Source organism: Barbus barbus (assembly GCF_936440315.1).
Source record: "Barbus barbus genome assembly, chromosome: 23".
In the NCBI taxonomy this organism is placed as follows: Eukaryota; Metazoa; Chordata; class Actinopteri; order Cypriniformes; family Cyprinidae; genus Barbus; species Barbus barbus.
Genome location: NC_136751.1, coordinates 18,810,881 through 18,825,365, shown reverse-complemented (window position 1 = coordinate 18,825,365; position 14,485 = coordinate 18,810,881). Strand labels below are relative to the sequence as shown.

General features: G+C 40.5%; 1 protein-coding gene across 1 annotated transcript; it reads left to right on the top strand.

Annotated features, from left to right (window-relative positions):
• The first annotated feature begins 2,818 nt into the window (after nucleotides 1–2,818).
• LOC306843315 (C-signal-like) lies at nucleotides 2,819–13,412 on the top strand. The gene is made up of 6 exons (XM_079374719.1): nucleotides 2,819–3,055; nucleotides 3,403–3,457; nucleotides 10,065–10,252; nucleotides 10,651–10,815; nucleotides 10,940–11,050; nucleotides 11,151–13,412. The coding sequence occupies exons 1-6, from the start codon at nucleotides 2,912–2,914 to the stop codon at nucleotides 11,262–11,264; spliced, it is 777 nt and encodes a 258-aa protein (XP_079230845.1). The 5' UTR covers nucleotides 2,819–2,911; the 3' UTR covers nucleotides 11,265–13,412.
• Nucleotides 13,413–14,485: the final 1,073 nt, after the last annotated feature.

Below are 14,485 nucleotides of genomic sequence, written 5' to 3'. Positions count from 1 at the left end.
TGCTTAATTTAAAAAACTTAATTCAAGATATATTCACTGAAAACATTTTGTATTGTCTTTCAAATACATTGATCTTCTTTTAAGGATGTTTAATATCTTTACTATTAAAACAAGATTACAATGCTAAGAAAATGGCAGCATAAAACACTCTTGAAAATAAAGGTTCTTGGCACAGATGGTTCAATGAAGAACTCTTAACTTCCATGGAATCTTTCTATTGCACAAACACTCTTTATAGTAGGAGAAGGTTCTTCAGATTATTGAAATACTGTTAAAAAACAATGTTCTTTTAAGAACTGCTGACAAAAAAGTTTCTCTGGGGAATCAAAAATGCATCGCTTCTATTGCATTACTACAAAAATCTACTTTTGGAACCTTACTTTTAAAAGTGCAGTGGCATTGCGCTGCATGTTCTTGAAATATATGTTAATTGTTAGTCAAAATATCTGAGGAGAAAAGGCTTACTCAGGGAGGGATGGAGTAAGCAGCGACACTTGTTAAACATTTACTGAGTGTAGATAAAAGGTGACACATTTTTACATGTCTGTAAGATAAACACATGTAAGTAATGTAAAATTCGTGCAGACAATCTGCTATCACAGAATCACCAGTATATGATTACAGTTTCCCAGCTTGGTGAGAGATTTGCAAACAAATACAATACACCACTTTATTACTTTTTAATTTACAAGAAAATATCTGAGTTACTTTTTCAAAAAAGTAATGCCAGTTAATTTTTTTCCATTTATTGACTGACAGTGCGCTGTGTGAACATGCTGTTACTGTAGTTCTAGACTAAATGTGAATGTGCATTAATTCATCCCAATTTAGTATTCATCAAAATGAATTAAAACAGCGAAATGCAAACTCAGAATATGAGGCAAACCTGCAATAATTAAATATGTTAAACAACACAAATGTATCTAATCCCATTTTATTAACGAATGAGTGTTGAACCTTCTTCTCCTGCGTTCTACTTTACAGATGTGAATTTACTTTTCGTTCAGCCTGAGATTTATTCATTACACTTTTTGGTGTGAAAGGGCTTTTACATTTGCTATAATTAGAACTTCTTGTATTAAAAACAATCAAGCCCTGCTCATATTTAAAAAGTCACTCAAAAATAACGTAACGCATTACTTTCCATAAAAAGTAGCTAAGTAACGTAATTAGTTGCGTTTTTAGGGAGTAACGCAATATTGTAATGCATTACTTTTGTAACTTTCCCCAACACTGATTATCAGTAACGCTGATTTGAGTATCCAGGATGCAAAAGCAGGAAGAAAAATGAAAAAGTGTACAAAACTAACATTGCAGGATCCCCAGTCATCACCAAGGTAAGCATACCTTAATTTATGTTTTAATTCAGTTCATGTTTATTTTTATAGCACATATCACAATACGCATTGTTGCAAAAAGCGTCACTGAAAATGAAAGTTTCTACATTGTAAAGTTATAGGATAGAAAAAATCCTGTTGTTAGTTAGTGACGTATTCAAACAGTAATGTGTGCATGTTTAAGAGCAATGATTATATGTTGTGATCAAACCTAAGGTAAGGAATATTTAGTAGTTTTGTGTGTTTGTTCAGGGTTGGCATCTTGCCTATGTTTAGTCAATATGTAAGCAAAATTCATATTGTTTACGTATTCCATCAGTATATAAACATCCTTAAAACTACACTTCGAAGCAAAACTTCACTTACAAAAAAAAAAAAAAACTTACAAAAAAGAGGGGTGTGGTAAGTCTAATATGCTCACCAGTCACCACCAAGGCTCCAATTATTTTACATAAAATACATTTTTTGAAATGGAATTTATTGATGGCAAAGCTAAATTTTCAGCATCATTACTCCAGTGTTCAGTGTCACATGATCCTTCAGAAATCATTATGATATATGCTGATTTGGTGGCTAAGAAACATTTTTAAAAATCATACTAAGTGAACTAAATTCGAACATAGTTTATATTAAGAATATAATGATATTTTATAAATTATTTAAATTATATAAAATATTATATTTTTATTTTATAATATAATTAGATTTTTCTTACTCAATAGTAATCTTCTTTAATTGTTTTAAGCATACATTATTATTTTTTTACATTTTATTCATCTTGTGTTGGTGTTTAGATATTTTAAGGGTGACGATCACAAGCTTCTAAGAAAGTCATTTCTTGTGTGGTTCAGCAGCATTCTTACATTTAACATGTATTTCCACATCAGTCTGTGGATATGTTTGTAGTTAATTCCAAAGAACAACTTGATGCTCTAAATAAAACAGCACAAGGTGGAATCGGCAGTGTATATTTTTAATCTGTCACAATGTTTTTTGAAAGATGTTCTGGAATTGATTTAGACAGACATCCCCAATCTTTTTTTTTTTTTTTTTTAACTACAATTATGCTCTACTATATTGTTGTGATTATGGCATCAGGCAATAATATAATAACAATATCCATACATTTAAGTATCTAAAACTATATAAGTATCTGAGTTAAAGTACTTTTGTTGGGCATAAATTGCAGTCAAACTTAAGCATGAGAGAAAATCAGATAGTCAAGATAGTCAAATCAATGTATGGTATTAGAATGGCATTAAGAAGATCTGAACTATTACTCATTTATCTCAGCTTTATACTGCATGTCATAAGCTTATTTGGATTAAAACACCTTCTAAATGAGTAAATCTAAATGTAACATAGATGTAATTTTCTCTCTGTCAGGGAAGAAAGCAGCTTCGTCACCTGGGAGGGACTTACAGAAGCATAAGCAGTTGCAATAAAAATTCACAAACCTTCAAAGAGTTAATAGACTTATTACTCCAGAACACTGATTACTCCCACACATCCAATACATACACACTAACATACATGCACATGCCTTCCATTGTAGACCGAGCCTCTGACTGATAATGGCATCTAGAATAGACAGTGTTCTGGTGACTGGATCAAACCGTGGAATTGGACTCGAGTTGGTTCGACAGTTAGTTGATTCACCCTCACCTCCAGTTGAGATCTTTGCTGGTTGTAGAGACCCATATGGACTAAGATCACAGGTAAGAAACCATGCTAACACTATACAGAAAAGTTTAACTTGGTAAGTTATCTTAAAAATATACTATTGTTCCTTGTTAATATTTTTTATATAATATATTAACTCATTTGAATTCATTTATACAACTTAATTATTATACTTAATGTTTGAACTTTGTACCATCTGTACTATTCCAGTTTTACAAAGACAGCATAGATGAGTCACTGTGGCACTGAAACTTGTTGGGCAACTCTGCTGTTTCTGTGCTGCATTTAAAGGGTGAATTGTGACATGCAATGTGTCATTTTAAAAATATGTATATTTCTAGAAAATCCAGAAATGCACCAGAAATTCCAACTTGTCTTCTAGGATCTCCAGGAACTAGCTCAGAAGCACCAGGATGTGATCACAGTCGTCCAACTTGGTAGGAAATTCTAAATAAAATAATGAGCATTGCTGTAATTTCATGGTCGAGTCATGATTCTGTTCATTAGGACTGTCGTTACCTCAGATTAAATGATTAGTTCACCCAAAAATGAATATTTGCTTCACTTAATCCATCCACGATGTACAGTCATGACCAAAAATATCGGTACCCTTGGTAAATATTGCATTTCGTTGCCTTGTACCTACATGTGCAATGACAATAAATTGAATCCAATCCAATTGAATCCAATATAATCAAAGAAGGCTGTGAAAATTAGTCTGCATTGTTAATCCTTTTGATCTTTTATTTAAAAAATTCACAAAAAATCTAACCTTTCCTTGGATAACAAGAATTTAAAATGGGGGGAAATATCATTATGAAATAAATGTTTTTCTCAAATACACTGTGGACACAATTATTGGCACCTCTAGAAATTCTTATGAGTAAAATATCTCTAAAGTATATTCCCATTCATATTCACAATTTTGAGCTCTCCAGGGTGATTATGAACATGAAATTATCCAGCCACGGCTGTCTGTTTCACAGAAATATAAATAGGAGGGAAAACAAAGCCCAAATTCCCTTAATCATCCATCACAATGAGAAAAACCAAAGAATATATTTCTTATGTGCAGCAAAGGATTTGAGCTTCACAAATTAGTGAAGTGGCTTTAAGAAAAGAGCTAGAGCAGTGAAACTTCCCATTTCCACCATCAGGGCAATAATTAATTTCCAATCAACATAAAATGTTACGAAACTGCTTGGAAGAGGACGTGTGTCTATATCGTCCTAATGCACGGTGAGGAGGAGAGTTTGAGTGGCTAAAGACTCTCCAAGGACCACAGTTGGAGAATTGCAGAAAAAAGTTGAGTCTCGGTGTCAGAAAAACTTTTTTTTTTAAATTGTCAAACAGCACCTACATCACCACATGTTGTTTGGGAGGGTTTCAAGAAAAATTCTCCTAGCTCATCCAAAAACAAACTCCAGCATATTCAGTTATCAGACATGACTGTAACTTCAAATGGTGCGGTCTTCTATGGTCAGATGAAACAAAAAATAATTAGCTGTTTAGAAGCAAACACTCAAGATAGGTTTGGTGAACACAGGGATAAAAAGTACCCCATGTGTACAATGAAATATACTGCTGTATTTTTGATGTTGTGGGCCTATATTTCTGCTGGAGGTCCTGGACATCTTGTTTAGACACATTGCATCATGGATTCTATTAAAGACCAACAGATAAAAAAACAAACAAAAAAAACAACAAGTGACTCACTCTGTTAGAAATCTTATAATGGGCCATGTTTGGATCTTCCAACCGTACAATAATCCAAACACAAACCTCAAAAACAACACAAAAATGGGTCAATGAGCACAAAACCAAGCTTCTACTATGGCCATTCCAGTCCTCTGACCTGAACCCTGTAGAAAATTGTAACGAGGAGTCAGTGACGTTAGGATCCATGTGCAGCTTTATTAAAACAGAATGCAAGTCAAACAGGCAAAGTTCAATCACGGGCTTCAAACACAACATAGATAAGGCAGAATCAAAGTCCGAGTTCAGGCTGAAGATCAGGGCTGGAGGCAAACACACAGGGGAATCGAATAACAAGGCAGGTTGAATCAGAATAGGCAGGCGGCAGAGGATCAGAGTCCAGTAAACAGTCCAGGTCATACACGGTGAATCATACACGGAAGAAACGCTCGGAAATGTTTGCATGGCAAGATAAGACTTCTCAATGAGGAAACAGAGAGCACAGTTTAAATCGGTAAGAGTCAATGGGAAACACCTGTGAGTGTAATCAGCCACAGGTACGTCAGGGTATGTCAAGGGTATGTCATCAGCATTGATCCAGGACCACTCCTCCGGACCGTATCCCTCCAGTCCACGAGATACTGGAGGAACCTGCCCCGACGACGAGGGCCCAGGATTTCATGGACGATGATGAGGGGAGGAGCCCTCTGGTCACCAGCCTCATCTAGGACCTCCTCTCCTCTTGAGCAAAGAGACATGAAAAGTGGGTGAGATACAATAATGGGCAGGTAAGGCTAATCTAAATGAAACTGGGGTGATTTGTCTGATTATTTTGAAAGGACCCACGTACCTGGGATTGAGCTTCTTGCAGGGTAACCAGAGCCGTATGTGACGGGTGGATAGCCAAACCCATTGCCCTGGTTGGTAGTTGGGATTGGCTCGTCGATGACGATTGGCCTGTTCTTTTTTTGAGCATACTCAGCCCATAACAGATAGCGACTCCAGTCGGACTGATTTTTATGGCAGTATGAGCGAAGGAAGCGGGTGAGTTCTTGGTTTAATCTTTCCACTTGTCTGTTGGCTTGAGGATGGTATCCGGAGGTGAGGCTGACATTAATGTTCAGTTGTTGACAGAAGGCGGACCAGACGCAGGAGGTGAACTGCGGACCCCGATCAGAAACCACATCCTCCGGTAGTCTGTAGAACCGAAATACATAATTGCAGAGAACTTCAGCAGTTTCTAGGGCAGTAGGGAGTTTGGGAAGTGGTATCAGCCTGCAGGCTTTGGAGAAACGGTCAATTACCGTAAGGATGGTAGTGTGGCCCTGAGAGGATGGTAAGTCAGTCACAAAGTCTATGGCGATGTGTGACCACGGCCGTTGTGGGATGGGTAATGGATGAAGGAGGCCGGCAGGTAATTGACACGGAGATTTGGATGTATTGCAGATGGTGCAGTTCTGGATGAACGTGATGGTGTCAGATCGTAGAGAGGGCCACCAGAACTTGTTGTTGAGGAGCTGTAGTGTAGCCGCAATACCTGGATGGCCAGAACTAGAATTGGAGTGGACTAGTTGAATTACTCTCTGTCTTAAGGCCTGTGAGGTTGGGTGGAGTTTCAGCCGGTGGTGGATCAGTGACCTGGGCTTCGGTGAGTTTGGTCATTATGTCCCACTGTACGGGTGCGAGAATAATGGTGGATGGAATAATGGGTTCCTGATCTGGGGATTGAACGGAGAGCATCCGCCTTGGTATTTTGAGAGCCAGGATGATAAGTAACTTTGAAGTTGAAAAAGAGTGACCATCTAGCTTGTCGGTGGTTGACTCTTTTGGCTGATTTCAGATATTCTAGGTTACGGTGGTCAGTGAGAACAGTGAATGGATGTTTTGCCCCCTCCAGCCAGTGATGCCATTCCTCAAATGCTGCCTTCATCGCGAGGAGTTCGCATTTGCCAACATCATAGTTCTGTTCTGTAGAGTTCAGTTTGCGGGAGAAGAACGCACAGGGGAAAAGTTTAGGAGGATCACCTTGGCGTTGTGAGAGCACTGCCCCAATGCCTGTACTGGAAGCATCTACTTCTACAATGAATTCAAGTTCGGGGTCGGGATGAGGCAGGATAGGGACGGTTGTGAATCTCTCCCTCAGTGAATGGAACGCTGCTATAGCTGCCGAAGACCAGGTGAGACGTTGGGTTCCCTTCTTTATCATGGACTTCATGGGGGCAGCGATTGTACTGAAGTTACGGATGAACCATCGATAGAAGTTAGCGAATCCTATGAAGCATTGTAGTTCCTTGAGAGTGGTAGGCTGGGGCCAGTGGACTACTGCTCGTACCTTCTGCTCATCCATGGCAACCCCTCCAGAACTGATCACATACCCGAGGAAGGAGATGGTCTCTTGATGGAACTCGCATTTCTCTGCCTTGGCGTACAGTTGGTGTTGTATGAGGCATTTTAGGACTGCTCTGACGTGTTTGACATGTTCCTCATAAGTTTCGGGGTAAATCAGGATGTCATCGATGTATACAATTACACATTGGTTCAGCATGTCTCTAAAAACGTTGTTAATGAATGCCTGAAACACTGAAGGACTATTGGACAGGCCGAACGGCATAACAAGATATTCATAGTGCCCCGTTGTGGTGGAGAATGCTGTTTTCCATTCATCCCCCTCGCGAATGCGAATGAGATTGTAGGCACAGCAAAGGTCCAGTTTGGTGAAATATCTTGCTCGCCTGAGTTGTTCGAGAGCTGCGGGGACGAGTGGTAGAGGATAATGGAACTTGGTTGTGAGGTTGTTGAGAGATCGGTAGTCGATACAAGGACGAAGACCTCCATCTTTCTTCTTGACAAAGAAGAATCCTGCCGATGCGGGTGACGTGGAGGGACGGATGAAACCTTTGGCGAGCTCCTCCTGAATGTAGGATTTCATAGCCTCTGCCTCGGGTTGTGACAGCGGAAAGACTCTGCCCATGAGAGGTTATGATCCTGGGAGAAGATCTATGGCACACTTACCTGGCTCGGTGAGGAGGTAAGTGTGATGCTTTCACCTTGCTGAAGGCCTCAGCTAGGTCTTGATAGACACTGGGAAGTGGGTCTTTTAAGGAAGTCTTTTTAGGTGAGTGGAGAGAGCCACAGAGGCTGAGTTCGTGACAAAAATGAGTGGGATGAACTGAAGAGAAGAAGCACCAACATGGAGCTGGGATCTTAAGGGTCAGGAGTGATTCTGGATGAAGGAATGGTCTCTGATCTCTTCAGTGTTGGGCAGTAGCGTCGCTACATTCCTCTTGTTTCCTGTGACTTCCATGCTCCCAGTTTCTGATTAAAAGACTCGTTTGTGAATTCCTCGTCTCCTGGCTTCCTTGTTCCGTGTTCCCTGGCAGAGTGTGACAGAAGATCTGACCAAAAACAGTTACCCTTGCGTCTACCCTCCATTTTATTTTCTGTTTTTATCCCCTCAGTGTTTTTCTTTCCGTTGTGTTTCCTTGATGGATCCCTTCCTACGCCCCGAATTCCTCCTCTTCCTGCTGGAGCAGGGGGAGCGTTCGCTCGAGGACCATACCAGACTGTTTCTGGCCCTCGCGGAACTCACCAGCTACCCGGACGACGCGCTCTGCTCGTTCTATAACGCAAGCCTCAACACTGCGTGCAGAGCGCTGTCGTCCGAGGAAGGTCCTTGAGCGGAATTCGCCGCCTTCGTGGAGTGGACTCTGTCCCCTCTAGACCCAGAGCCCAGCCCACCATCTCCCAGCGGTGCGGAGCACCAGCCCGAGCCCACCGACGACGGAGAGCCATTTCCTGCCGCGATCTGCGAGCCAGTGCGAAGCCGAGCGACTGAGCAGATGATCGCCCCGGAAGTTGAGCCCAACCCGTCAGACCAGGTGCGAAAGCCGGCGTCAGTGCCCATCACGAGGGAGCAAGCCGTGGACGGTGTGAGCGCGGAGTGGAGCTCCGCCCCCTGCACCACAGCTGAGGGTGAGCTGAGGATAGATCTGGGACTGCTGGACAGAGAGGGGGCGTCCGATCCTCCAGTGCCTGCTCCTCGAATGTGCCCCCCAGTGCCTGCTCCTCGAAAATGCCCTCCTGTGCCCGCTCCTCGAAAATGCCCACCCTCTCCTGCCTCCTCCTCCACCGCTGTCGTCTGGCAGCCCCCCGCTCTCCCTCAGCCCGCTATCTGTACGGTGCGAGCCCCGTGGGTCTGCCATCCTCCAGCGTCGCCGGGGCTGGAGTATCCCTCACCTCCGCCTCCAGCCTCCGAGGCCCGGACTCCGCCTCGGCCCGTAGACCCAGTGGCTCCACCTCGGCTCCTAGCTCCCTCGCCTCCACCATCACCCCTCGGTCCACCAGCTCCACCGGGCTCCCTCGTCCCTCCGGCTCCGCCTTGGTCGGGCGGCGACCCGCCATCGCCTCAGGACTCCTCTCCTCTGGCTGCGCCTCGTTGCTCCATCCCACCGGCTCCGTTGGGCTCCTTCCTCCCTTCAGCTCCACCTGGAATATGACAGAAAATCTGGCCCTGTACACGATACAGATTTTTGTTGCCAAATTGGTTTGGAACAGTTGTTGAATAAACAATTAAACTGAACTATTATGCCTATCAATCTGCTTGACTGACAGTTTTATTGATCAGTTATTGATCAGTTTTACTGAGAGAGCATTGACTTGGTATGATGTTGGTTCAATATAAAAATGATTTTTTTTCTTAAATAGCTTGGATGTAGTAAACTACTTTTGCCATGTTGCTGTAGCTTAGCTTGCTACATTTCACAGGGCTGTAGCTTTAGTGTAGTTAACCTTCATTTAAAGAAGAGTAACTGTTAGCTTAGCTCACTACATTTTCCAAGTAGCTTGCCCAACACTGGATCTCTTGTCAGGTGTTCTCTAACCTCATCAGGCATTATAGGAGAAAATTTAGAGCTGATGATATTTCCCCCCATTTTAAATTCTTATTGTCCAATGAAAGGTTAGATTTTTTTTTTTTTTTTTTTTAATAAAAGATCAAAAGGATTTAATTTTTTTTTTTTTTTTTTAACAATGCAGACTAATTTTCACAGCCTTCCTTGATCATATTTACCAAGGGTGCTGATATCTTTGGCCATGACTGTAGATGAGGTTGTTTCTTCATCAGCCCAGATTTGGATAAATTTAGCATTGCATCATTTGCTAATTTTTCTTAGAGTATTGTATATGTATATGTTTTTACCACTCACTGCAGAGGATCCATTGGTGAGAAAGTGATGTAATGCAAAATTTCCCCAAATTTGTTTTGATGAATACACAAACTCATCAAATTTTAAAAATTTTGGATGAACTACTCTTGCTAATGTAATGTTGGTTTACCTAATTTCGCAATAGACACGACTAGTCCTACTAGTATCACAGAGGCCTCAAAACTGGTGGAAGCCAAGCTGAATGGTAAAGGCCTGAATTTGATCATCAACAATGCTGGTGTGTACATCCCAGGATCCCTAGCTGAGACAGGAAAACAGGAGATGGTGGACGCATACACAACTAATGTTGTAGGACCCATGCTCATAGCAAAGGTGAGTGAACCTTTAATACTGCAACAGATGATTGTCTGTCTTAGTATTTTTGTCTTGTAATATCTAAAAATTATATGTGACTTAAGACATTAAGTCTTGTTCTTTTGAAATATGTCTAAAAATTATGTTTATTTTTAAAACAAGAAAAAAAAATCTGTCAGTTGGGTAGGAATTTTTTTCTTACCCTACTAACAGATTTTTTTCTGCAGAAAACAAGATTTACTATTTTAAAGACTTAAAATCATTTTGCTCCTTCTTGATTTTGGAATGTTTAGATATCTGTACTGGAAAACAAGACAAAAATACTGAGTAAGAAAATTATTTCTTGCTGTGAGAACTTTGAAACATTATTGTGTAACATTTTCCCTGTACAGTAAATGATGTTAATTAATTTTCAGGATTTCCATCCCCTCCTGTGCAAGGCAGCAGCTCAGTTTCCTCATCAGACAAGCATGTCTTGCAGTAGGTCGGCTATCATCAATGTCTCCACACTGCTGTCATCCATCACTAGATGCCCTGCGAATTTCTCTCTGTCTCCAATGTACCCCTATCGGGTCAGCAAGGTACCAGTAGTTTTCAAGGCCTTTTCCTGTAATCTAGTAAACAAAACATGAAAAATTCTGTGAATCCACAAGCTTTATTTTACTCTTAAATCACTATTACATCTTGACTGTTTCTTTACTTCAGGCAGCACTGAACATGCTAACTTGCTGCTTGGCAGAAGATTTAAAAAAAGATGGCATTCTTGTTATGTCTCTCCATCCAGGATGGGTCCAGACAGAAATGGGAGGCCCAAAGGTAATAGAAAGTGCTTGTTACAAATGTGTTTTTACATTCATGTCAGTGGTTTACTTTCTTTGGCATCCTCACATTTGTCATTTTCTCGTGGCACCCTCAGGCTCCCCTGACGACTGCTGAGAGCATCAGCAGTATGATGAAAGTCATCACAAGCCTCACCGAGAAAGAAAGTGGAACTCTTTTAGATTGGGAAGGCAAAAAAATCCCCTGGTGATTACCACTTCTTTGTCTGCGGTTTGTCTGAGAAAAACTGTTTCTGACAGCTATTCTAGTAGCCTATAAGACATGGCATTTAGTTACAGGTTCACAAAGTTTGTAATACAGCCATGAAAAATGTGCCATCATATTGGCGTAATGCATGTGTGGAAGATCTCATGAAAACATGAAAACAGGTTTTGTATGCCTTGAAGTTTTCCCCAGTTGATATTTGTATTGCAGACTTTCCAAATTAAATATTAGCAATTGTAATAAAATTAGCTGTGTGAGACAATAAGAGAATGGATAAATAAATAAATAAAGATGAGAAACATGTCAAAGAGAGAGCCAAAAAAGAAACAAAGCCTCTTCAACTGAGATTTCAACAGAAATAAAATATTATAAAATATGTACAATAACAAAGAAAAACCAATGGCTGTAAGAACTTTCCTGCCATTCCATGCCTGATCAAATATTTGGTGAATAACGTGATCGTCAATCATCCAAAACTACATGGGTACAGTACGCCCTCCAGTGTTATATAAATATACCTATTTTAGTGCAGTTGTTTTCAGCCTTTTTAACTCTGAGGCAACTCTTTTTCCATGACAATACTCATAATCTCTTCTATTGAAGCTGTTATGAACCTCTACTTCTGTTCTGTAATAAAAATAAATTAAAAATAAAATAAAAACTAAAAACATCATGCCAGTATTTTTATTTGTAGCAGTTTTACATTTAGATTATGCTACTATAATTCAGTTGAAATTATTTTAAGACTTATTTGGCCACCAGTTGAGAACCACTGTAACTTGTAGCCTACATAATTTCCACTTATATGTCATTATTACAGTATCTGCAGGAGTTAAAGTTATGATAAGGTTTATCCAACCCATATCATCATGGATCTAGTTGTGTTTAGGCTACTCATCTTTTGACTTAATTCTTAACCCTGTTAAGAAAGTTATATACTCCAAAAGAAACAAAGGTATAGATCAATTATAGCCATTCAAATGCTAGAACACTTCCAGAAAGAAACAGTGGCCAATCCTATTGAATTGTTCTGTTAGATTGATTTAAGGATGAAACTCTTGATAACATGTCCGGGTCATTTCACCTTAAAATCAAAAGTAAGAAATTATAAATAAATTATATAATTATATATTATTTATCTATATGAAGAATATTTAATCATAGGCTATTTAGGCCTATTGGATATCTATAAAAAGAATATGTCACAAGATAAGTAATGTTGTCAGGATCCTACCCTGACAGTCTTGTCTGTCTTGTCCCTGTTCAATGTTTCTTTGTTTGTTTTGTGTCTGAACACATGGCTCTGTCTCTGTTTGTGTTTGCCAGGTGCTCCTCTTGTCTAACCTCCCTGTTTCCCATGGTCACGCCCCCTTGTTTAGTCCTTGTCTAGTCCTCCTTTGCTTGATTGTGTTCACCTGATCCTCGTGTGCTCTGTGTCACGAATCCCGGCCATGAACCTCCATTTGTTCACCACCAGAGGTCACCCGCTCACTACATGGACTTTCACACTACACAGCACATTGGACTCCATTTCCCATCATCCATTGCACTGACGACACACACACAGCTGATTACACTAATCACACACACAGCTGAGACTATCACCCAATCACACACGCTTTATAAGCCTTGGACTTCCTCTCTGTCACTGCCGAGTATTGTTTAGCATTTGTCACAGTCTCTGTCGATAGCTACTCTACCAAGCCATTCCAAGTCTTGCCTAGCCTGTTTTCCTGTGTTTTGATTCCTGCCCACGTCTCCTGGATTAACCCCTTTGCCTTGCCGTTTGGACTCTGTTTGCCCCTCGTTTGGATCTTTGCTTGTGTACCTGGATTATCTTTCTGCCTCGCCCTATTGGATATTGTTCACCGATCGTCGACCCACGCTTGCCCTAGGATTACTCTGTGTCTTGCCCATGCCATACCTGTCTGCCGTCGTTTGACCCTGTCTGTGAATTGACTGTTTATAAATAAAAGTTTGCATATGGATCCGCACGTCTCACGTCTTGTTCGCCCCGTAACACTCTGCTGCTTTATATTGTGTTCCTTTCCCATGTGTCTTCGTTTTGGTGTTTACCTGTTTCTTGGTCCTAAAGTTATTCTTTGATCTTGCTCAAGTGATTTTTTTTTTTTTTTTTTTTTGATTGTGCATTCTTATCTAGTTTTGTTTTCTCTTTTGATTTAGATTTTCTTTTGTCTGTCTTGTGTCGTTGTGTTGTCTTGAGTCTTGTCTTGTTTGTTATCGTGTTTTGCCCTGTCCTGCCCTTCACCCAGATTCCCTGGCCTCTGACCCCTACTACCTGGAAGAAGCTCTCTACTCTCACGAGTCAGGTCTTTGGTTCTGTGAGTCACTACCTGGTGGCTAGACTGGTGCGACTTCTGAGATTCTCTTCAAGCTACGAGGTCCTTGTCTTCCTGCCTTCCTCTGGAGCTGCTGCCTCCGTGCTTGAGTCCGCTGCCACCTTGGACTGGCTCAGTGGTCATCCCTCCTGCCTGTATTGTGTTGTCTGCCCTGCCCCTCTGTTTGGACTGATTCACTTCTCTCTCCCTGCTGTTTCTAGTCAACGTCTTGTCCATAAACTACCATTGTCCGCTCATTTGCATCTGGGTCCCATTTCTTGCAGATCCCTGACAAATGTTTGTGTTTTCTATGTTTCAAAGTATCTTTTTCATTTTTTTTTTTTAAATAATGTTATTTAATTTTTTTTCTGGAAAAAAGCCTCTAACAGGCTATCTAATGGCAGCAGTGTCAACGTAACCCATTCGTTTTGCAACAGTGAAGGGCTGAAGTGTAATTTTTGTGAGATCCTCCTTAACATCACAAAGTTTGACAATATTATGCTGGGATAATATATTTTGACATTTTATATTTGCAGAATTGTAAACTAAATTCTTCAAGTAAAACAAAAGTAGTAAGTCAATAAATGATAAGATGAATATTATGTTTAAACTTACACTACTAACATAACTGACAGTTTGTTTAACATTTGTTTAAAGGTGACCTAATCAATCAGTCTGACAAAAGAGTCAATCTCGAGGTGCCAGATTTCGACTGAAGTGATTCATTGACAGTGGTCTGGCTGTGTGCTGTTATGTTGAGGAGAGAACCGACTGTTGATTTTTCATTAACTATCAGCTGCCTCATGGCGATACTCCTCTAGTCCTGTGAAAACAAGGACAGGAAGGTTTATTTTTCTCTCTCAGCATT

Coding starts and splice junctions, on each gene's coding strand:
- LOC306843315 (XM_079374719.1), top strand. CDS start 2,912: ATGGCATCTAGAATAGACAGTGTTCTGGTGACTGGATCAAACCGTGGA. Junction 10,253..10,650: donor GACCCATGCTCATAGCAAAG/GTGAGTGAACCT, acceptor ATTAATTTTCAG/GATTTCCATCCCCTCCTGTG. Junction 10,816..10,939: donor ACCCCTATCGGGTCAGCAAG/GTACCAGTAGTT, acceptor TCTTTACTTCAG/GCAGCACTGAACATGCTAAC.